Source organism: Dasypus novemcinctus, chromosome 19 (assembly GCF_030445035.2).
Source record: "Dasypus novemcinctus isolate mDasNov1 chromosome 19, mDasNov1.1.hap2, whole genome shotgun sequence".
Classification (NCBI taxonomy): domain Eukaryota; kingdom Metazoa; phylum Chordata; class Mammalia; order Cingulata; family Dasypodidae; genus Dasypus; species Dasypus novemcinctus.
Genome location: NC_080691.1, coordinates 7,020,964 through 7,044,671, shown reverse-complemented (window position 1 = coordinate 7,044,671; position 23,708 = coordinate 7,020,964). Strand labels below are relative to the sequence as shown.

Here is a 23,708-nt window from a genome sequence, read left to right as displayed (position 1 = left end):
TTGCCATAGTCACTTGCATGTAAGTTTCTCCATGTTTCTTTTCAATATTTTATTATAAAAATTTTCACATACAGAAAAGTCAAACACATTGTTCAGGTAAACCCATATACCCACTATTTAGTTATTGCAATGAATTTTTCTACACTTTTTAAAAATTGTATATATTTGTTTTATAATCTTTTCTGTATATATGATAATATTTCATAATTATTTAAAGGAATAAAAATGGGAAAACCAAGGAGCCTCCATTTTGAGTTGTAGACCTTTGAGGCAAATATCAAATTTTGCTTCAATGAATATCTAAGGAAATAGAAAAATGGGAAGTCTGTTAGAAAAGTGTTGAAATGAAAAAATATACTTTCTTTGGGACAAAAAAAATCTCAGTATGAGTTTTATTATTTATATTCAATTGTAGAATTTTTAAAAAAGATTTATTTATTTATTTCTCTCCCCCCCCCACCCCGGTTGTCTGTTCTCTGTGTCTATTTGCTGCGTCTTCTTTGTCTGCTTCTGTTGTTGTCAGCGGCACAGGAATCTGTGTTTCTTTTTGTTGCGTCATCTTGTTGTGTCAGCTCTCCGTGTGTGCGGCACCATTCTTGGGCAGGCTGCACTTTCTTTCACGCTGGGCTGCTCTCCTTATGGGGTGTACTCCTTGCGTGTGGGGCTCCCCTACGCGGGGGACACTCCTGCGTGGCACGGCACTCCTTGTGCGCATCAGCACTGCCCAAGTTCCAGCTGCACACAGGTCAAGGAGGCCCGGGGTTTGAACCGCGGACCTCCCATGTGGTAGATGAATGCCGTAACCATTGGGCCAAGTCCGCCGCCTGTAGAATTTTTTTTATACTTACTAATCTATTGCTAATGAAACTCTAGAAATAAAAATTATTACATATTTATTAATTTCTATTTACTTCTAAAAGTTTAATCAGTTAATTTTTGTTAGTGCATTTGTAGATTTACAGAAAAGTCATGCAGAAAATGCATATTTCTCATTAACACCCTCCATCCCAAATTTTCCAAAAGATTTTGAGTTAGTATTAATGAGTGCAGTGGTGTCATATATAAAATAATTCTTTTGTACACATAAATATTTATGTATGTATTTATTTCTTAAAAAGAACCAAGCTAAGTGGAGAGATATTTCAGTGATTTTTCTATTAGAGAAAATGAATAATTACCTATCATTCTGTTATCCCAAATACAAATATTTTTCATATTATGTTAAATGTATACCAGCTGCAATATGTATATTCTTTCTTGTTTTGTTATTTCATTTAGCAAATTCTCTTATGTTTTATTTGCTCTCTCTCTATATATATATATGTGTGTATGTGTTTTATTTTTTTATTTAAAAAAATTTTTTTTTATTTTTAGGAGGTACCAGGGATTGAACCTAGGACCTCATGCATGGAAAGTGGGTGCTCAACCACTGAGCTGTATCCACTCCCCTTTATGTTTGCTACTTACTATTTTAACAGCTTCTAGTTCTTCCTTGTTTTGAGGAATCATGTTTCTCAATTCGTTAAACCATTTTTCTAATGTTGGACTTTTATGTTATATCTCTTCTGTCCAAAAAATAATCTTAAGAATGACCTTAGTAAATCAAGAGAGTATATTGTCTTTATGATGCTTAGTATATATTTGCCTCTTTGTTTTTCGCTAAAAGCGCTGCTAGAAATAACGAGTGGTCCTAGTTTTATCATAGCCTTGACAGTGCCATTAAGCATTCTGTAAAGGGCTTAAGACAAATTCTCAGGAAAAGTGTTGTTATTTGCAACCAAGTATAGAATTATTATAATAAACTAATCTTCTGCTAATTAAACTCTAGAAATAAATCCGGTATTCTCAGTATTACATGTGTATTCCTTTCTGTCTGCTTCCAAAAGATTTTGAAGAGGTATTATTGAATACAATTATTATATGCATAATAATACTGGTAATATTGCAGTTTTTAGATCTTAACAAGCCATTCTAATTGGAGATCATTTTTCAGTGATTCTCATGTAGAGAAAATGACTAATTATTTATAATTCTCTAAAGCTAGCCCAGCTATTTTTTTTCGTCTTTTATTTATTTATTTAATATTACATTAAAGAAATATGAGGTTCCCATATATCCCCCACCCCCCTCACCCCACTCCTCCCCCATAACAACAATCTCCTCCGTCATCATTCATTGCACTTGGTGAATACATCTCTGAGCACCGCTGCACCTCATGGTCAATGGTCCACATCATAGCCCTCACTCTCCCACATTCCACCCAGTGGGCCATGGGAGGACATACAATGTCCGGTAACTGTCCCTGCAGCACCACCCAGGGCAACTCCAAGTCCCGAAAACACCCCCACATCTCATCTCTTCCTCCCATTCCCTACCCCCAGCAGCCACCATGGCCACTTTCTCCACACCAATGCCACATTTTCTTTGATTACTAATCACAGTAGTTCATGAATAGAATATCAGTAAGTCCACTCTAATCCATACTCTATTCCTCCGTCCTGTGGACCTTGGAATGGTTGTGTCCACTCCACATCTATATCAAGAGGGGGCTTAGATTCCACATGGATGCTGGATGCAATCCTCCTGCTTTCAGTTGTAGGCACTCTTGGCTCCCTGGTGTGGTGGTTGACCTTCTTCACCTCCATGTTAGCTGACTGGGGTAAGTCCAATAAACCAGAGTGTAGGAGCTGAAGTCTGTTGAGGCTCAGGGCCTGGCTATCACATGGTCAGTCCAGAGATTTAGGTCCCCTGGGTATACACTAATCCCCAGCGCCAACTACAGTTCCGGTAAAAGTATAGCCCAGCTATTATTGTACTTATATTATTTTACCATATATGTTCATATTTTTAGGTATATAGTTAAAAGTTTATAGGTATGAAGTGTTTATCTTAACTCATGTTAATATTCATACATTTTTTTAAAAGCACGAAAGGTTTTTCTGTGTGGACTTTTAGGTTTCCTTTCAGTTATCTTTACTTGAGTCACACTGGGGAGATTTCTTTTAGACTCTTGAATTAAAAGAGGCTTTAGGCCATCTAGTCCACAGTCCTGTTCACTTAGAAGCAGGTCCTCCAAAGGTCCTCAGAGAGGCAGGCATCTCACTCCTTCTGTCTAGTCAGCAACGGCACCCAGTCTTATGAAATGGCATTTTCATTGTTGGACAGTTCCAATTATTTTAAAATGAATTAATTTATTTGCTTGTTTTTTTAAACTGGGCAAAAAATTGCCCCCAGCTACTACTGCCAACTAGTATTGGTCTTAATTCTTTCCCCCAGAATAGCATAGATAAGACTTTCATGTGGCAGATCTCCTAAATTGTCTTTTCTGTGAGCTGTATGTTTCTATTTCTTTCAACTCTTCCTCTTCTGGGTGTAGTTTCTAGACTTCTAGTAAATTACATTGTCTTCCATGGATAAAATTGGTTTTGTCATTCTCTCTCTTAAAATGGGCACCCTGAATTAAATTCCCATGAAAGAGTGTCTCTTTTCTCTGAGAATTCTTCTTTTTTTTCCTCGAGAGTTCTAATAATTGGGAAATGGATGTGGCTCAAATAGTTTACCACATAGGCGGTCCAGGGTTCAATGCCCAGGGCCTCCTGGTGAGGACAAATTGGTCCACGTGGTGAGCTCACCCACGCAGAGTGCCAGCCTACGCAGGAATGCTGCCCTGCACAGGAGTACTGCCTCATGCAGGAGTGCCACCCTGCGCAGGAGTGCCGGCCAGCATGGAGAGCTGGCCCAGCAGGACGGTGCAACAGGAGGCACAGAGGAGAGAAAATAAGAAGACGTAGCAGAACAGGGAGCTGAGGTGGCGCAAGAGAGTGATCACCTCTCCCACTCCGGAAGGTCCCAGGATTGGTTCCTGGAGCTGCCTAATGAGAATACAAGGAGACACAGAAGAACACTGAGCAAATGGACACAGAGAGCAGACAATGGCGGGAACGGGGGGCGGGGGGAGAAATAAATAAATCTTTTTTTAAAAAGTTCTAATAATGATTTTTAATTAAAATCAAGTTTGCCTTTCTTTTTAAAGATTTATTTATTCCGCTCCCCCCCCCCCCCCAGTTGTCTGCTCTCGTTGTCCACTCGCTGTATGTTCTTCTGTGTCTGCTTGTCTTCTCTTTAGGCAGCACCAGGAACTGATCCTGGGATGGTCCGGAGTGAGAGAGGTGCTCAATCTCTTGTGTCACCTCAGCTCCGCCCCTTTTTTATTTTTAAAGATTTATTTATTTACTTTATCCCTACCCCCCCCCCCCAGATAGTTCTTTTGTCTGTGTGCTCATTGTTTACTCTCCATCTTCAGGAGGCACTGAGAGCTGAACCCAGGACCTCCCACATGAGAGGTCAGTGCCCAGTGGCCTGAGCCACATCCACTCCCCATGGGCTGTAGTGTCTGCTGGCTTGTGGCATCCACTCACTGCGGCAGGGATGGTGCCTGGCTTGTGGTGGTAGGGGTGGCTCCTGCTTGTTGTCTTCTTTTAGGAGGCACTGGGACCCAAACCTAGGACCTCCCATGTGGTAGGTGGCGTCCAACTGGCTGAGCGACATCCGCCTCCTAAGTTTTTCTTTAAATATTTTTGAAAAAAAAATTTTTATTTTTATTTATTCCCTGCCCCTTGCCGCCTCCGCTTGCTGTCTGCTCTCTGTCCATTCCCTGCATGTTCTCCTGTGTTTTGTCTCTTCTTCTTGTCTTCTCTTTAAGGGGGCACCAGGTACCAATCCTGGAACCTCCAACATGAGAGGCATTCAGTCACTTGAGCCACCTCAGCTTCCTGGTTTGTTTTGTCTCCAGTTGTCTTTACTCTGTGTCTCTTTTTTGTTGCATCAGCTCACCGCATGAGCCCGCTTGCCTTCACTGGGAGGCCCCAGGAACTGAATGTGGGGTTTCCCATATGGTAGAAGGGACCCAATAACTTGAGCCACGTCTGCTTCCCCCAAGTTTTTCTTTTAAAGACATTAGTATCTTTCTTAATAAAATACTCATGAAGACAATATAAGATAAAACTAAAAACCATGTTTTAAAAATTTTTAATTTTTGATTTTTTCATTTATTCCTCTCCCCACCCCCCACCCCCGTTCTCCCCATTCCCCCTGTTGTCTGCTCTCTGTGTCTGTTTGCTTGTATTCCTCTGTGTCTGCTTGTATTCTCATTAGACGGCACCAGGAACCGATCCTGGGACCTTCCAGAGTGGGAGAGAAGTGATCACTTTCTTGCGCCACCTCATCTCCCTGTTCTGCTACGTCTTCTTATTTTCTCTCCTCTGTGTTTCCTGTTGTGTCATTTTGCTGCGCCAGCTTTCTGCATCTGCTGGCACTCCTGCACAGGGCTGCATTCATATGTGGGCCAGTACTCCGTGTGGGCCAGCTTGCATGTGGGCCAGCTCACCTTCACCAGGAGGTCCTGGGCATCGAACCCTGGACCTCCTATATGGTAAGCGGGAGTCCTATTGGTTGAGCCACATCCATTTCCCTAAAAACCACTCTTAAAACCTGGAATGTGTCAACCATTGATAAGGTACTTGGAGGCGGTTCCATGTACTCCACAGAGCAGATGGGGCTGGATCGGGAGATGTAATTATAATTATGACCTGTGTGTTTTGAGTCCTCTGTAAAACAACACAAGGGTAGCCACAGTCAGGAAGTCAGTCAAAAGAGTTTGGCCTTCTTTGTCAGTGACCTTTGATGAGCAGAAGTTTATTTTAATGAAGTCCAATTTATCAATTTCTTTTCATATGCATGTCTACTTTTCCAGAGCCATTTGTTGAAAAGGCTTGCCATTCCCCATTGGAGCCTTTGTTGAAAATCAAATGATTGTATAAGTGTGGGTGTCTTTCCAGGCTCTCTGTTTGACTCCCTTGAGCTACTCCTTGGATTCTTAAGTTGACATCACACTACCTGAGGACTGTTGCTTTAGAGTGTGCCTTGAAGTCAAGTTCACTAACTGTGTTCTTTTTCAAGAATGTGTATTCAAATTAAGGCTATCCAAAGAATTTTTTGTTTCAGAAATTGTGTTTTTCAGTTTTAGAATCTCTGCTTGGTTCTTTCTCTTATGATGTCTATTTTTCTGTTGCTATTTCCTCTTTTCCTTTGTAACAGACATATTTTTCTTTGAGCATAACTATTACAGCTGCTTTAAAGTCTTTGCTAAATCCATTATATCTGGGTCGTCCCAGGTTGGTGTCCACTGATGTCTTTTGGGTCATGGTTTCTTTTTCTTTGTCATTTTAAATTGGATTTTGTGTATTATTAATAATACATTGTAGAGACTCTGGATTCTGTTACAGTCTTCTGAGGAGTATTGATTGTTTTGCTTTAGCAGTAGGTTAACGTGACTGATCTCAAATTGCAAACTCTGTCTCCCCTGTGGTAGCTGGCTACTGCAATTTCAGTTTAGAGTCTGTCCCATGTATGTGTAGTTTAGGAGTTAGCCAGAGATTTTTCTCTTTTTAGAGAGAATACGGGAGCATTCTCTCTCTCTCTAGCTGTCCTCTTTTGGCGATTTCCCCTTTACTCTCCAGTTGCTGCAGTCACCTGCCTTCTGTCCTACAGTTCTTCAGCCTTTGAGACTGTGTTTTTCTGAGTTTTGTTTGTTCCATACAGCACAGATGGAGCCTGCCCTTATGCCCAATGCCATAGAGAATGGGAGCCTCACCTGTTTCCATTCCCTTCCTGCAAGTATCAGTTCCCTTCCTAGATCTGCCTGTCTTTTAATATTGTTAATATTTCATCTAGAGTTTATGGTTATCAGTGATATGTTTGATCTGACAGGAAGTTCTTAGCCATTACTGAAAACAGATCCCTTTATCATTTTTTTAATTAAATAAAACCCTTTTAATTACATAAGTGATGCATGTTCATTATAGAACATTTGGAAATTCAGAATAACACACATTCACAAAAATAGAATTTTAAGTTCCCTGTAATCCTGCCCCCAGAGAGAACCACTACTCACACATGGGTGTCGCTCTTTCAGTCATTCTTTTCTTTCCTTCTTCCCATTTTTTTTGTTCGTCCCTCTCTCCCTTTCTTCCTTCTTTTCTCCCTTCATCAAATGTAAATGAGGGTGTTGTCATGCTAAATTTACTAGATATAGCTTATTTTTACTTTTAGTACCTTGTAAGCCTTTCCCTGTGTAAATAAATAAAACTGTAGCATGATTTGTAATTGCTGCACAGTATTCTCTCATGTGTTTGGGCATCTGCAACTTTTGCATTTATTAATAAAGTGCCTCACTAAGGTAGTGGATGTGACTGAATCATTAAGAAATAATTTAGCAGCTAGCAATGGTTAAGAAACATAATTCTTAGCATTAACTGACATTGCAAGATGGTTCGTAGGTGTAAAAGACTAAGTCTGCAGACATGGGTTGAGTCTGTGCTGACTGAAGGTTATTTTCTTTCTTTTAAAAATAATGTTCCAATAGCTTTTTACTTAAACATTTTAAATAATAAGTACACACATGCACACATACACACACACTTGACATGTACTTCAACTAGAACATTAACTGCAAAAGAAACATCATTTTGAAGATCCCCTTTAAATTGTTATTAGTTAGGGTTTTAGTGTCATTTTCCATGGAAACATAATTCAGCCTTTCTTTTTACTTAGTTTTGTTTTTGTTTGTTTTTGGTGTAAAGATATGCCACGATATGTGGCTATTTGGTGACTGAGCTATAGTCACAGCACAAATGCTGATGTTTCCTGGTGTCAGCCCTTTGCCTTCATTTCACAAAGCCATTGGTTCCTGAAGGATTCAGTGGATTTGCCTTGATTTGAAATTGCATTGAAGACAAAAATAGGATATCCTTTATCAATTCTTTTCCCCTCTCTAGAGGTGGTAAGTTAGAACCTTCAACTATTTACTGTGTATAGGTGAACACTGCATATGTATGTTAAGCTCCATGATACAGATAACATTTCTCTTATTAAATGGGACTGAGGTTAGTGTTTGGGATACTTAGGATGCTCTGAGCTTATCTTCATTCTTGAAATGCACCTGAGTGACCACAGTCTCATTTTTTCACTGTTTTTCAGCACCAAGCCCTGGCAGGGAAGCTGGTCTCAGCGGCTGGAAGCCCTGCAGAAGGGGACCCTCTTAAGAGGCAGCAGCCATTACCCCCAGCAGGTAGGTCCCGAGCCCAGGCCCGAGGGTGCCTCGGGGGTGGCCCTGCCCTTAAGACAGCTGACACCCATTTCCAAACAGTAAATGTGAAGGACCCTGTTCTTGGGTAGCGTCTTTCTGCTTTGAAAGTTGTTTTCTTTTGATGCTTATCAACTAAATAAAATCTTTATGTGACTGTTTACGTGCATTGACGTTCATCAGTTGAGTGCATTCTGTTTTGAATTTTCTATGTGCATTTCCGGCCGCCTTAGTAATTATGATAGGATTATGTAAAGTCACTGACTTTTTAAAGTTGTCATTTTTATTTTCAAATTGAATTTTTCTCCAAATCATAAGCCTAATACATTCTTATATAAAAGACTCAGGCAGTTTAGAAGTGTATAAATGAAGTCTGTTCTGGGCCACCATCAACATTTTTCTATGCTTACTCAAACATTGTTATACATATGTTCTTTTTAAAGCATTCAGATGTGATTAGAACTATAGCACAAAGTGTGCTTGTTTTTTAGACTCAGTCGACTGTCGTGGACGTCTTTCCACGTCAGTGCACCTCCTGCTTTTTGAGGCTGCTGTGCAGTCGCCCGTTGTGAGTGCCTCATCACCTCCGTAGCCAGGCAGGCCCTTGATGACCCTGCTTGGGTTACTTGTCTTTTCTCGGCTTCAGTCAATGCTGGCTTGAACATCCAGTCTCGTCTCTTTTTCTACACACTGGTGTGTATATCTAAGGAGAAATTTGTAAAAAAAAGAAGTGGCTAGGTCCAAGCATATGCACAGTTAAGATTTGATACTGGAAGCAAATGTGACTCAAGCAGTCGAGCACCCACCTCCCACATGGGAGGTCCCAGTGCCTCCTGAAAACAAACAAGCAAGCAAAATGAGTGAGAAGCCAACTTAGGGAAGCTGATGTGGCTCAGTGTTTGAGAGCTGGCTTCCCATATACAAGGTCCCAGTTTCAAGCCCTGGTATCTTAAAAAAAAAAAGAAAGAATTGATACTGTTGGGGAAGCAGGTGTAGCTCAGCTCAGAGGTTGAGTGCCTGCGGTCCTGGGTTCAATCCCTGGTACCTCCTAAAAAGAAAAAGAAAAGAAAATTAATCTGCTAAATTGTCCTCCAATAGGGTAGGGTCAGTTTTCACTCCCATCAGCAATTTCTGGTCCTCTCACATTTTTGCCATTTTTTTAGGTACAGTCAATCTTCTAATTTTTGTCGCTCTTATGGATTTGATAGTTTTAATTTGGGTTTCTTTAATTTTGAATAAGGTTGCACAGTATTTTTTCATGTTTATTAACCAATTGTGAACCTGTTCCTCTAAACTCACTGTTCCGGTTCTTTGCCCATTTTTCCTACCTGGCCATTGGTACTTTTCATATTAATTTGTAAGAGCTTTCTGATTGCGTCTGGTAGCTGAGCCTTTTGTTTGTTGCATGTGTTGCCAGTGCTGTGTCTTTGTTTGTTGCTTGTCCTGTGCCTTTTCATGATGCTTCAAAAAATATTTGCACATTTTTAATTAAAAGAAATTATATTTATCAGTCTTACCTTTGTGGCTTCTGGATTTTGGCTCATGCATGGAAAAGCCTCCCTGTTCAAAATTATAAAAATAAACACTTTCACATGTTTTTTTTCTACTACTTTTGTGGTTTTATTTTTACATCACACTGCACCTTTTTTGAAAATTATTCTAGAGCAGTCTAAGAGACCTCGACTTGAAGTGGGTCATCCAGGGGTAGTTTTCCAGCACCCAGGGGTGAATACGGGAGTCCCTCTTCAGCAGTTAATGCCGACAGCACAAGGTAAGACCTAGTATTAGAACCAGCTCTTTCAGCTGATTAAAAGGGAGGTCATAGATATCTTAAACTAAGACTTTTATGGTCGAGGTAGTATATTTAAAGTAGAATTTCTGAAATTGGGATGTTTCTCCAAGTCCCAATTAATGCAGGATGAAGAAGCCCCTGGAGACACATTGTCATGTGCATCTCCTTGTCCCCATGCCTTGCACAGGCTTGCTCCTGTGTTTCCTTGGTTGCTCTGCTGTGGGGGACACCCTTGGGTTAGTTGATACTTGTCTTGCTTGGTGCTAACTTGCAAACTTCAGGTGCCTTTCTTTCCTTTTTTGTGTGCTCACTTATAACATTAGATCTAATAGAATACTAATTTCACACCAATTCTATTTCCTGTTTTGAATGTATGAATTGGTTCTCAAGTGATTTAAGTCCATGACAAAGCATTGGGATAAAAGTACCTTCTTACTTGGTAGAGTGCCTCCAAACCCCAAAATCAGAGTCGTTGGTGTTTTTCTTATTTTGCAGGAGGAATGCCTCCCACTCCTCAGGCCATGCAGCTCACTGGGCAGAAGCAGAGCCAGCACCAGTACGATTCTTCCACGGGGCCTCCTGTGCAGAATGCTGCAAGCTTGCACACGCCTCCCCCGCAGCTCCCTGGGAGGCTGCCTCCCGCCAGCGTCCCCACTGCACCCCTCCCATCTGCACTGCAATTTTCACAGCAGCCACAGATGGTGGAGACTCAGACACAGCTCCAAATTCCAGTGAAGACGCAGCAACCAAATGTGCCTGTCCCTGCCCCCCCATGCAGCCAGCTCCCTGCTCCTCTTCCACAGCCTCCACAGCCAGCACTCCATGCTCCGATGCCTGGGAAGGCCCAGGTGCAGGTCTGTCAGCTTTCATCCCAGCCACAGGTACTCTACAGACATGCGTCTGTTTTGCTAGTTTGGGAATGAAAAAAAGAACACATGTTGTTTGAGGTGGATTGTCATCTGTGTATTGAAAGGATGGTATGCCATACTATACTTCGTAAATTTTCTCTTAACATTCTCCCACTTCAGAAAAATCAGTTAATTAAGTAGGTGCAGCATTTCATTTTATTTGGCTCTGTAATGATGATAATCACCATTATTTAAAATATTTCGGTCCTCAGTGTAGGAAGTGTCTCCTCCTTGGACCGCAGAGCTTGCAGAGGTCACTGTGCACATTAGCTTGTCTAGTTGGCCCACTGCCTCCGAGGAAGATGGCAGCAACCCATTTTACTCTCTTGTGGGCTCAGGCTTAGAAAGCATGCTTTTTACTCTCTTCCTTCCAAATGACAACTTTTTTGGGAGGGACACAGTAGACTCTATAAGCATAAGTTCTTGTTCATCAGGATAGATACACTGTTTTAAGTATTTAATATTAACCCCTCCCCCCAATTGATTTTACTCAATACACAGTTCAAATATTTAAAATGGCCCCTCATTTGATTTTACACCAAATGTGTTTTTGGCATTATGATGATAAACTGTTTTCAGTCCCTAAAAGGGAGAGAAATGCTACAGCATGAGAGTGAACTGATTAGGGGAACACTGAGGGGGTGGTAGGTAGGGTTTTCAAGTACTTCTATGACCCATCTTAGCTCTTTGTTGGTTTTTTTTTAAGAGGGTACCTGGGATTGAACCTGGGACCTCATACATGGGAAGCGCAGTGAGAGTTGGCTTGTTTGTTTTGTTTTTAGGAAGTACCAGGGATCAAACCCGAGACCTTGTACATGGGAAACAGGTGCTCAACCACTTGAGCTACATCTACTTCTCCCATCTTAGTTCTTAATAATTTGATTTATTTCTACGTATTGTAAATAAAGCAGGAAATCACTACTTTCTTTTGCCTTCTCCCTCATTAAGGGCATTTTCCAGGTGAGCTGTGAGTTCAATTTCTTTGTGATTATTTGGGATTTATGACAAAGTTTGGTGAAGTGTATAAAAATGGAATAATAATAATCCATAATAGCTGCCATTCATCACTTGCAAGGTCCTAGGCTCTGTGCTGAGAACCTGGGGAGCATTGTTTGATCTTCCCAGCAGTCCTGTGAGGTAGAATTAGTACCCCCATTTTACAGATGAGGAACCCTGAGGTAAGGCAGGTCAGCAGCCTGACAGGGCCACGTGGCTGGTCCGGGAGGCTGTGTGTGGAACCTGGTGGTACCTGGGTTCACGCTTAGGCCTTGCAGTTGCCCATGTGGAGGATGAGAGCATTTTGAGGGCAGTCTTTCTTTAGAGGTTTGTGGAAAGGAGGACTGTTTTGAACCCTTTCTCTCATTGAGCCATGTACTGATTTAAAGCAGCACTATGATATTTGTTATTAGTTTATTTGCCTGTATTACTCAAAGGAGAAGCTGTTGAAAATGATTTTAAGATGTCCTTACATCCATAAAAACCTGTTTCTTTTAGGTAGGCAGGGCAGGGGTTGGCCAGATATTACTTACATATTTTAGGCTTTGCAGGCCATTCAGATTCTGTAGCAGCTACTCAGCTCTGCTGTTGTAGCATGAAAGCAGCCGGGGACAACATGTAAGTGGCTGGATATGGCTGGGTTTTGATACTTTATTTCCAAAAACACATGGCCAACCACAGTCCTGCTGACCCCGGGTGGGAGGAAATTACTTTAGATATAAAGAAAGAAACCTTACATCATAAAAGGTGATGACTTGGATGGAGAGAGTATTTTAGTTCCTGTCTTTTCCCTCTATTCGGAGTTATAAGCATGCTGTTTTGTATCGACTAGTACTCACGGTTCCTATGTTAGCAGTACCTGGCTTCTCTCCTTTCCTCCTGTCCTTGCTCCCCAACAGAATTTCTGTAAGAATTCAATTTAGCCTTCAGTTTTGGGGGTAGGGGTCTCCTTTCGTGTTTTTTGTTTTGTTTTTAGGAGATACTGGGGATTCAACTCAGGACCTTGTACTTGGGAAGCAGGCACTCAACCTCTTGAGCTACATCTGCTCCCCTACTTTAGTTTTACCACATCTTCATTTTACCAATTTTGGTTTCAGGATAGCTCAGAAGAGGATTTCTTATCTTTACAGCCAGCTGACCACAAAAGAAGCGTATAGAGTTTGTTTTTGCCCTTCAGAGTACAGGCGTAAGATGAGCATTTGACATTTTTCAATGAAAAAAAAAAAAGCTTACATGAGACACAAGGCAGAATGAGAAGGCACAGTTTATAATGGGAGCTTTTGTTTATTTTGTGGAAGTAAAGTGCTTTATTTTATTTTATTTTTATTTTTTTGGATTGTTGACTATGCGTTTACTTACTGTGGTTTCTGGGTGTGATTTACTTTCCTCACTTACTTGTCATGAAGAGGAAGGAATGGGCTGCATCTGTCCCTGTCGGTGTCACTGTTGCCTGGACACTGTGGGCCCAGCTGAACTCTGGTCTCTCTTCTGCCTCGGTTGTTTCTGCCCCTAGACTGTGGCGCTGACGAGACCACCTGCAGACCCCTCCCAGCCCTGCCAGCGGGCTCTGCCCACTTCCTCCTCCGCCTCGTCTGTCACACCCGTGAGTGGCTCGGGCCTGGGACCCTCGCCTGCACGGTCCTCTCCAGTGAACAGACCGTCCTCAGCAGCGAGCAAGCCACTGTCTCCACTCACTTCCCGTTCCCCGGGGGCAGCTGTGCCACCTGCCCCCAAGCCACAGAGTCCAGCTCAGATTGCCAGCTTGTCCCGAGACAGTTCTCAGGACACACTGGCAGAACAAATAACCCTGGTAAGCATGCTTAAAAAAACATTTTTAGGGGTTTAAGAAAATTGTAAAATGTACTCTTAATTTATGATACATATATGATTTTACTTTTTAGGGACGTGGTAGTTTAAAATTGGACACCTGATTTTTTTTTTTTAAGATTTATTTTATTTTTCTCCTCCTCCCCCCCCCAAAACCCGGTTGTCTGTTCTCTGTGTCCATTCGCTGTGTGTTCTTCTGTGTCCACTTGCATTCTCGGCAGCACTGAGAATCTGTGTCTCTTTTTGTTGCGTCATGTTGCGGCGTCAGTTCTCCCTGTGTGCCGTGCCACTCCTGGGCAGGCTACCCTTTTTTTTGTGCGGGGCAGCTCAATGCTGGGCGTGCTCCTTGCGCATGGGGCTCCCCTATGCAAGGGACACCCCTGCATGGCACGGCACTCCTTTTGCCCATAAGCACTGCGCATGGGCCAGCTCACCACATGGGCCAGGAGGCCCTGGGTTCGAACCCTGGACCTCCCATGTGGTAGGCAGACGCTCTGTCAGTTGAGCCACATCCACTTCAGTTGGGTGTGCTTTTTTGATCAGTAGAAAGCAAGATTACAACCAAGTCATTCTCATCTTTTCTGGTGGAAGTAGATTATGAGGAAAAAGCATTCTTTCATGTGGTAAAATTGATCACTGTGGATTGTTGTTACAGTAGACGGGGTAGGGCAGGAGTGCAGAGTGGTCAGGCTGGTGCCTGCGGAGTCGGGCAGGAGGGTACAGAAGATGAGGGGTGGGCGGGACACTCCACATAGCCCGATGGTTCCCAGGCCACCCACCACTGGCCGTCCCGAAGGCCTCTAGCCACGTTGGCCTTCTCTGCTTCCTCTCCCCTGTGTTTAGAGCTAGCTCTTTTTTAAAAAAAAATTTTTTTTAAATTTTCTTTTATTTTTTAAAGATACTTGGATCATAGCAAAGGCTACATTAAAAAATATAGGAGTTTCTCATGTACCCCACTCACCACCTCCCAGAGCTAGCTCTTAATATCTATTAGTGGGAAACGGACTTGGCCCAGTGGTTAGGGCGTCCGTCTACCACATGGGAGGTCCGCGGTTCAAACCCCGGGCCTCCTTGACCCGTGTGGAGCTGGCCCATGCGCAGTGCTGATGCGCGCAAGGAGTGCCGTGCCACGCAAGGGTGTCCCCCGCGTAGGGGAGCCCCACGCGCAAGGAGTGCGCCCGTGAGGAAAGCCGCCCAGCGTGAAAAGAAAGTGCAGCCTGCCCAGGAATGGCGCCGCCCACACTTCCCGTGCCACTGACGACAACAGAAGCGGACAAAGAAACAAGACGCAGCAAATAGACACCAAGAACAGACAACCAGGGGAGGGGGGGGAATTAAATAAATAAATAAATCTTTAAAAAAAAAATATCTATTAGTGACTAAGAGAATTTTTTGCTTGCTTAGCTTTGTTATGGTAAAAAAAAAAAACCAAACATTTATCGAGCTACAAAGATAATTCTAATAAGCCTGTCATTCAGTACTAACAGTTCCCAGCAAAGGGCAGTCTTACTTTTTTTTTTTTTTTAATTTCTCTCCCCTTTCCCCCCTCCCCCCCAGTTGTCTGTTCTCTGTGTCCATTTTGCTTCGTGTTCTTCTTTGTCTGTTTCTGTTGTCAGCATCATGGGAATTTGTCTTTCTTTTTGTTGTGTCATCTTGCTACGTCATCTATTCACGTATGCGGTGCCATTCCTGGACAGGCTGCACTTTCTTTCGAGCTGGGTGGCTCTCCTTACAGGGCGCACTCCTTGCGTGTGAGGCTCCCCTACGTGGGGGACACCCCTGCGTGGCACAGCACTCCTTGTGCGCATCAGCACTGTGCATGGGCCAGCTGCACATGGGTCAAGGAGACCCAGGGTTTGAACCTCGGACCTCCCATGTGGTAGGCGGACGCCCTAACCACTGGGCCAAGTCCACTTCTCTTACTTTATCAGTTCCTCTCTTCCAGGTGACCTGGAAATGGATTGTAGGCATTGTGTGTTTCCCATGCAAATATTTTGTTATAAACAATGGATCTTTCAGTCTTTATTTTAATTTTTTGAGATGTAGGCAGGACTATTATTTCTGTGAACCTTCTTCATTTTACAGTTATTGTGTGACATTTCAGAGGGTTTCAATTAACTGATTTTCATTGGATATTTTAAAAATATTTTAAGGCCTATGTGATAAGTATTGTTATGCACTCAAGTGAAAAAAAAACTTTGCTTCTACTCTGCAGATAATTCAAACCTGATTGGTTGCGTATTACACATTTAAAATATATTTATGTTAATACTGGCAGGTCACTGTTCACTGTGCATGTACAATGTGCCAGCTGCAGTTCTGAATCCTTGACCTGTGCTGGCTCAGCTAGTCCTCACCCCTCTTGCCATGTGTGCTCTTTCTTACCTGCACGGACAGAGGGAGAACAGACCAGCAAAGGCACGGGCAGGGCGCAGGGCATGAGCAACAGAGCAGAGGCTGCTGCTGAGCTGGGCTTTGGCCCCCTGTGGTATAGATTGTTCTCTAGCTTTCCTCTGGGCCTGAGTGAAGGCAGAGAAAAGTATGTGAACCTCCAGAAGGGGTTTGGATTTGCTATGAAGATCGGGGATTGTGGCTTCCTGAGTGTTCTGAGAAGGAGGGTCTTGCTGTTGTCCTTTGAAGTTGAGCTGATGAAGCCAGAGAACTGAGTGTGAGGCAGGGCCAGGCTGGGGATGGAGCCGTGAGCGAGGCCTTGGCAGCTCTGGAGGAGCTGGGAGGAGAGCATCCCTCAGGAGTGGTCATCCTGGCGGTGATGATGGAAGGGGAGAAGTCAGGGGAGAGACCGTGTGCTTTCGATCCTGGCAAACGAGGGAGGAGTGGCAGTGGCAGGCATCAACAGGGAGAGCGGATGGAGGCCTGGTCTGAGTGAGTCTGTGTGGATATTTGGGGTGACACAGAAGGAGGTGTCCAGCAAGCCATTGGGGGTAGAAGATCAGCTCTTGGGGAACCTTTGGGATTAGTGTTCAGGGAACATAATGTGACCTGGCTTTCCATTTAAAAATTATTTCTTTTGAGGATGTCATAGTTATTTCCCATTGTGAGTGGGAGAGAATCCAAGTTCTGTAATATTTGAGACCCGAGTTAATCTGGTTGTATTGACCAGTCTCTTGCTACTTCCCAGTGTCATACTTCTGAAGAAAAATGTGCCAAGCACTCTAATTCCTGGGATCTGAGTGAGCTCCTGGGTGCAAAGAAGAGCAGAAAAGCCACCAGGCTGGATCACAGGGTGGGAGGACACAGTGTAGGAAGTGTGCGCTCCGTGCTGAGAGGTGCTGCTTTCCATCCAGCTGCCACAATCCCCCCACTCCCCGAAATACACCTCCCTTCTCTAGGTCCCTAAATAATTTCCATTCTTCAAGACTCACCTCTCTGTGGAACCTTCCAAGAAAAGTCTTTTAAGTGAAATTTTTAAAAATGCAAAGTATGAACTCGTGTGCACATTGGTTTACGTTTTTAAATTATGACGGGTGCATGGGCAGACTGGAAGGAAATGGGAAGAAATGACTTGAAGGTGGATATTTTTGTTGTGGTCCTGATTACATGGGCTTTCCCCGCTTTAGTTGCTGGCATTGTTCCTACGTTTGTGTATTTAGAAAGCACAGCTCTATGAGAAGCCCTCTTTAGGACTCCCCTTTAGTGACCCCTCTTCTGGGACTCCCCTTTAGTGACCACCCTTTTGAGACCCTACTTTAGGGAGCACCCTTTAGCAATCCCCCTTTCGAGGCTGCCCTTTCAGAACCTCCCTTTAGTGACTGTCTTGAGGACAACGAAGCCCCAACTCACTGATGGCCCCTCCTCCCACGCCCTGCTGTTTTGAGGCGTGGGCTCGTGCTTTCGGCCTTTCTGGGCCTTGTGCCCCTGTGCATTTGCTTGTCCTCTGTTCCCCTTGGAAAATCCATGATTAGCACCTCTTTCCTGGCTTTCCCATCCTTCGGAGCTCAGCTTCCTCTCAAACTTGCCAGTGAGAAGTGCCCTCTCTTTCCTTTCAACTCTTCTAGAATTTTGTATTTATTCATTCATTCATTCTTTCATTCATTTATTCAATCACCCAAACCTGGAACCTTGTGAGGCAGGTACTCATCCATTGAGCTGCACTTGCTCTGCTAGAACTTTGTTTTAGATTACACTTCTCTTGACCCTGGACCCAGCTTTTACCTTTGTTGCTAATCTCACTTCCTTGGGGTCTGTTTCTCCCCTTCAGTACCTAACTGAGGCTTTCACAAAGCAGGGTTTCAGATATTTGGTGTCAGAATTAGTGGGACATACTTAGTAATTACATATTGCTCCCCATTCCCTACCTCCCATCCCTGGCAGGAAAATCAAATCCATCAGCGAATAGCAGATTTAAGGAAAGAAGGTCTGTGGTCCGTGAGACGGCTGCCAAAGCTGCAGGAGGCTCCACGACCGAAATCTCACTGGGACTATTTGCTGGAGGAAATGCAGTGGATGGCCACCGACTTTGCCCAGGAGAGAAGGTGGAAGATGGCTGCTGCTAAGAAGGTATGCTTAAAATGCGGGCTACCACTGTTGTTGAATGTTTACTGGGTGGTGTTTAGAATTTAAAAGGCATTTTTATAGAAGCAGTGCTATAGGGGTATACCACGTTTTACTTATTACAAATTGAAAGTTTGTGTCCATCCTGTGTTATGCAGTACACATCTTTTGGCACCATTTTTCCAGCAGTGTGTGCTCACTTTGTGTTTCATTGTCAGATTTTGGTAATTCTCGCAATGTTTCAAGCTTTATTATACTTGTTACGGTGATCTTTGATCAGTTATCTTTGATGTTACTACTCTGATTGATTGGGGCACCAAGAAATGTGCCCAATGAGATGGCGAACCTAGTCAATAAATGTAATGTGTGCTCTGACTGCTACACCAACTGGCTGTCATACTTCTCCCCCTCCTTGGACCTCCCTATTCCCTGAGATACAACAATATTGAGATTAGGCCAGTTAATAATCCTATAGTGGCCTCTCGTGTTCAAGTGAAAGGAAGGGTGACGTGTCTCTCACTTTAAATAAAAAGCCAGAAATATTTGAGCTAAATGAGAAAGGCACGTCAAAAGCCGATATAGGGGGAATGGATGAGGCTCATGCAGTTGAGTGTCTGCTTCCCACATGGGAGGTCTTGGGTTCTGTCCCCAGTGTCTCCAAAAAAAAAACAAAAAAGCAAACAAGCAAGCAAATAAATTTTTAAATATCCAAAAAATTCAGGGGAACTGATGTGGCTAAGTGGTTGAGTACTGGCTTCCTACATACAAGGTCCGCGGTTCATTCCCCTCAAAAAAAAAAAAAAAAAAAAAAGCTGAGATAAGCTGAAAGCTAGGCCTCTTGTGCCAAACAGTTAGTCAAGTCATAAATGCAAAGGAAGAGTTCTGAAGGAAATTAAAAGTGCTACTCCATTGACTACATGGATGCTGAGAAAGTGAAAGTCTTATTCCTGAAAATGGAAAAAGTTTTAGTCGTTTGGATAGATCTAACCAGCCACAACATTCCTTCCCTATTCCAAAGCAAAACCTTAATTCTCTTTAATACTCTGAAGGCTAAGAGAGGTGAAGACATGGCAGAAGAAAAGTTTGCCGCTAGCAGAGGTTGGTTCTTGAGGCTTAAGCAAAAAAGCCATCTCTATAACATAAAAGTACAAGATGAAGCAGCAAGTGCAGATGTAGAAGCTGCAGCAAGTTATACAGAGTGATCTAAGATCACTGATGAAGGTGATTACATGAAACAACAGATTTTCAATGTAGAAAAAACATTCTAGCCTTCGACTGGAAGAAGATGCTACCTAGAACTTTCATAGCTAAAGAGAAGTTAATGCCTGTCTTGAAAGCTTCAAAGGACAGGCTGACTTTCTTATTAGGGCCTAATGCAGCTGGTAACTTTTTGAGTTAAAACTAATGCTCATTTACCATTCCAAAAATCTTGGGGCCCTTAAAAATTATGCTAATTTTACTCTGCCTTTGCTCTATCAGTGGAAAAACCTGGTTGAAATTTCAAGCACACAGGCTCATAAGCATAGTCATCAGTATCAAGGGCCCATCATTGGACCATCCTTCTTCACTGGTCTTTGCCCTTGTGTTTGGGGGATTGTTGCTACTCCAATGGGGAGTGCGACATTTCCCAGAATGGGAACTCAGCACTCCCTCAGTTGTTTTGTGAAATTCTATGTACTTGAAATTTCAGCTAGGTTTGGTGCTGCTGGGTGCCTAAGAGTTATCTCCTGAGAAACTCTATGTTGCTCAAATGTGGCCACTCTCTAAGCCAAACTCAGCAAGTAAATTCATTACCTTCCCCCCAGTGTGGGACATGATGCCCGGGGATGAGTCTCCCTGGTGCCTAGGGATTACTACTGCGGCGGCTTGCTCGGTCAGTAGAGGTGGGGTCTGGCTGCGGACGAGGCGTCGGTCCAGCTTTGGACGAGGGGTTGGTCCCGCTTGGGACGAGGGGTCGGTCTGGCAGCAGACGAGGGATCGGTCTCACAAGGGGTTGCGTGGTTCGGCTGACGAGGTCGCCCGGCAAAGCCGGCGATGAAGAGGTCGCCCGGAGAAGTAGGCGACGAACTGGGGACAAGGGAGGCCAGGCCCTTGTCGGGGGCTCTCAGGACTGGAGGGCGCACGGCAGAAGAACTACCGCGGAGACAAGGTAAACACGCAAGTCCACTTTATTGAGGGAGAGGCAACAGTTTTATAGGGGCTGGGGAAGGCTGATTGGTCGAAGCCACGCCCTGTTCTGATTGGTTGCCGGCGAAAGGTCAGTGGGCGGTACTGGACAGGGGAGGGGTGGTGGTTAGGGATTGGCTGTCGCTGTTGCTGGGGGAAGGGGCAGGGTTTAGGGATTGGTGGCTGCTGTTGCTGGGGTGGAGGGCAGACTTGAGTTTCCCGCCCACGCCTGGCTGTTGTTGCTGTCGGGGGAAGGGAAGAGGGCAGACTGGATTTTTCCGCCCACACCTGGCTGTTGCTGCTGTCGGGGGAGGGGAAAAGGGCAGACTGGAATTTTCCGCCCTGCGCCTGCGCAGGGAGAAAGAAGAAGAAGGGTGCCGCCCCACAGGCATGGTGTGGCGCCATCTGGGAGGAGGGGCGGCCGCGGAAGCATGGCTGCCGAGAAGGGGAGACCCGAGGGCACTCTGCGCCCATGCCGAGCTCCCTTCAGGGGTGGCGGTGAGTCCGACCAGCCACCCTATTATGGGGGCAGCGGCTTGGCCTGCCGCGGCTGCTCCCCCGCCAGGCCAGCAAACCACACTTCAGCCCGAGGGGTGACCGCAACTACCAAGCACTAGCTCATGATGCAACTAGAAAAAGACCTTGAATAAAAGGGGGAAATCATAAAGACAAATGAGTTTATATGGCTAAGAGACATCAAAATGAGTTGGGAGGTCGTCAGAGGGATTGCGCTTACACAGGTCTCAGCAGGATCTCAGAGACAGCCAAAGTAGATACAATCCCAGTTAGGGATGCTCTTGAGGGCTACGGAGACACCTGGGTCCTACGGTCATGACAGGTTGCTCTGAAGTTCAGTGGCTTGCCAGTGGGCCCTGCTTTGGAATTTGTGCTCCTGAGTGTGATGGAGTTGGACTCAGATGTGACCTCTCTATGCATACTTTTTCTGTCACTTTTACTGAACCTATGGTTGTTGCTGGGGTTGGTGTATGCTCAGGAGACTTGAATCTCTGGACTGTCTATGTGTCAGCTGGGCCCTGAGCTTCAGCAGAGTTGCAACCCCTACTCTCCGGTTCATTGGTCTTACCCAGCTCAGCTAACAGGTTGGTGAGGATGGTCAGCCACCACACCAGGGAACCGAGAGAGTCTCCAGTTGCAAGCTGGAGAATCCCATCCATCAGCCATGTGGGATCTAAGCCCCCTCTCAATTTAGAGATGGAGTGGACATCGCCATCCCAGGTTCCTCAGGATGGAGGAATAAAATATGGATTAGAGTGGACTTACTGGTATTCTACTATAGAATTATTGTGACTCTAGCAATGGAAGAAATTGTATCATTGATGTGGAGACAGTGGCCATGGGAGTTGCTGAAGGCAGGGAGAGGGAAAAAGAGGTGTGATAATGGGGCATTTCTGGGACTTGGAGTTGTCCTCAATGATATTGCAGGGACAGATGCAGGACATTATATATCCTGCCATAACCCACTAAATGGACTGGGGGAGAGTGTAAACTACAACATACACTATAATCTGTGCTGTGTAGCAGTGCTCCAAAATGTACTCATCAAATGCAATGACATTTGAAAGACACTAATGAAAGAAGTTGTCGATGTGGGAGCAGTGGGAGGTGTGGGGGGAGTAGGATGTATGGGAACCTCATATTTTTTAATATAACATTTTGTGTGATCTATGTATCTTTAAAAAAAAAGGTAATAAAAATAAAATAAAATCCTCCCCCCAAAAAAGACAAAGCCTGAATATCAGCACAGCATATCTGTATATAATATGTTTTACTGAGTATTTTAAGCCCACTGTTGACATTTAACTGCTCAGAGAGGAAAAAAAAATTCCTTTCAAAATATATTGCTCATTGAAAATGTACTTGATGATCCAGGAGCTTTGATAGAGGTGATTTCTAGATTAATGTTGTTTACATGCCTGTTAATACAATTTCCGTTTTGCAGCCCATGGATCAAGGAGTCATTTTGACTTTCAAATCTTATTATTTAAGAATACATTTATTCACCATTCCAGATGCCATTAAGATCATTTGTGAGGGACAAGAATCCCTCGAGAACATAGGCAGTGTGTAATAAAATAAAACAGACTTTTTTCACGTTGGGTGGCTCTCCTTACGGGGCGCACTCCTTGCGTGTGAGGCTCCCCTACACGGGGGACACTCCTGTGTGCCATGGCACTCCTTGTGCGCATCAACACTGCACGTGGGCCAGCTTACCACACAGGTCAGGAGGCCCTGGGTTTGAACCCTGGACCTCTCATGTGGTAAGCAGATGCTCTTTCAGTTGAGCCACATCCACTTCCCATACCACCAGGTCTTGAAGATATTTTCCTACAATTTTTTCCAGAAGTTTTATGGTTCTTTTATTTTTAGGTTTTTGATCCATTTTGAGTTAATTTTTGGATAAGGTGTGAGAGAGAGGTCCTTTTTCCTTCTTTCACCTATGGATATCAGATTCTTTCAGCACCATCTGTTGAATGAATTGTTCTGCCTGAGCTGTGTGGGTTTGACAGGCTAGTCAAAAATCACTTGTGACCATACATGAGAGGGTCTGTTTCTGAACCATCAGTTTGGTTTCATTGGTCTATGTGTCTGTCTTTATGCTAGTACCATGCTGTTTTTACCACTATAGCTAGGTAATATGATTTAAAGTGTGAACATGAGGGTTCGCTTTTCCTTTTTATGGTGTTTCTGGCTATTCAGGACCCCTTACCCTTCCAAATGAATTTGATGATTATGTTTTCAGTTTTTTTTAAATGCTGGTGGAATTTTTATTAGGATTGCTTTGTATTTGTATATCAATCTGAGTAAAATTTGCATCTTAATGATATTTAGTCTTCCGATCCATGAGCATGGAATGTTCTTCCAGTTATTTAGGACTTTTTTCATTTCTTTTAACATTGAGTTGCAGGTTTCTGAATACAAATGCTATATATCATTGGTTCAGTTTATTCCTGACTATTTGAGTTTTATCTGTCATATTTTATTTTCACCACTCTTTTGACACTTTTAGTTATTTTTATTGATATAATCTTCATATCTAGACTCTCTTCCAGGCCTTTCCTGTCTTTTCTTTTCAGGCTCTAGCACACCCATTAGTATTTCCTGAAAATCTGGTCTCTTGCTTAGAAATTCTCCCAATTTCTGTTTATCTGTGAATATTCTAATCTCACCCTCATTTTTGAAAGACAGTCTTGCTGGATATAAGATTTTTGGCTAGAAGTTTTTCTCTTGTAGTATCTTAAATATATCAGACCACTGTCGTCTTGCCTCCATGGTCTCTGGTGAGAAATCAGCAATTAATCTTATTGGATATCCCTCATATGTTATGCATTCCTTTTCTCTTGCT

General features: G+C 43.6%; 1 protein-coding gene across 12 annotated transcripts in view; it reads left to right on the top strand.

Moving 5' to 3' along the window:
* Nucleotides 1-23,708, top strand: part of EP400 (E1A binding protein p400) — a 177,958-nt gene that overhangs the window by 53,562 nt on the left and 100,688 nt on the right. For 9 of the 12 annotated variants that reach the window (XM_058281195.2, XM_058281190.2, XM_058281189.2 and 6 more), the window contains 5 exons: nt 8,038-8,128; nt 9,807-9,914; nt 10,431-10,816; nt 13,353-13,649; nt 17,999-18,184. In XM_058281195.2, coding sequence (XP_058137178.1) covers nt 8,038-8,128; nt 9,807-9,914; nt 10,431-10,816; nt 13,353-13,649; nt 17,999-18,184 — 1,068 coding nt within the window. The remainder of the gene's footprint in view (nt 1-8,037; nt 8,129-9,806; nt 9,915-10,430; nt 10,817-13,352; nt 13,650-17,998; nt 18,185-23,708) is intronic. The other 3 variants (XM_058281197.2, XM_058281192.2, XM_058281188.1) reach the window with 1 other exon arrangement.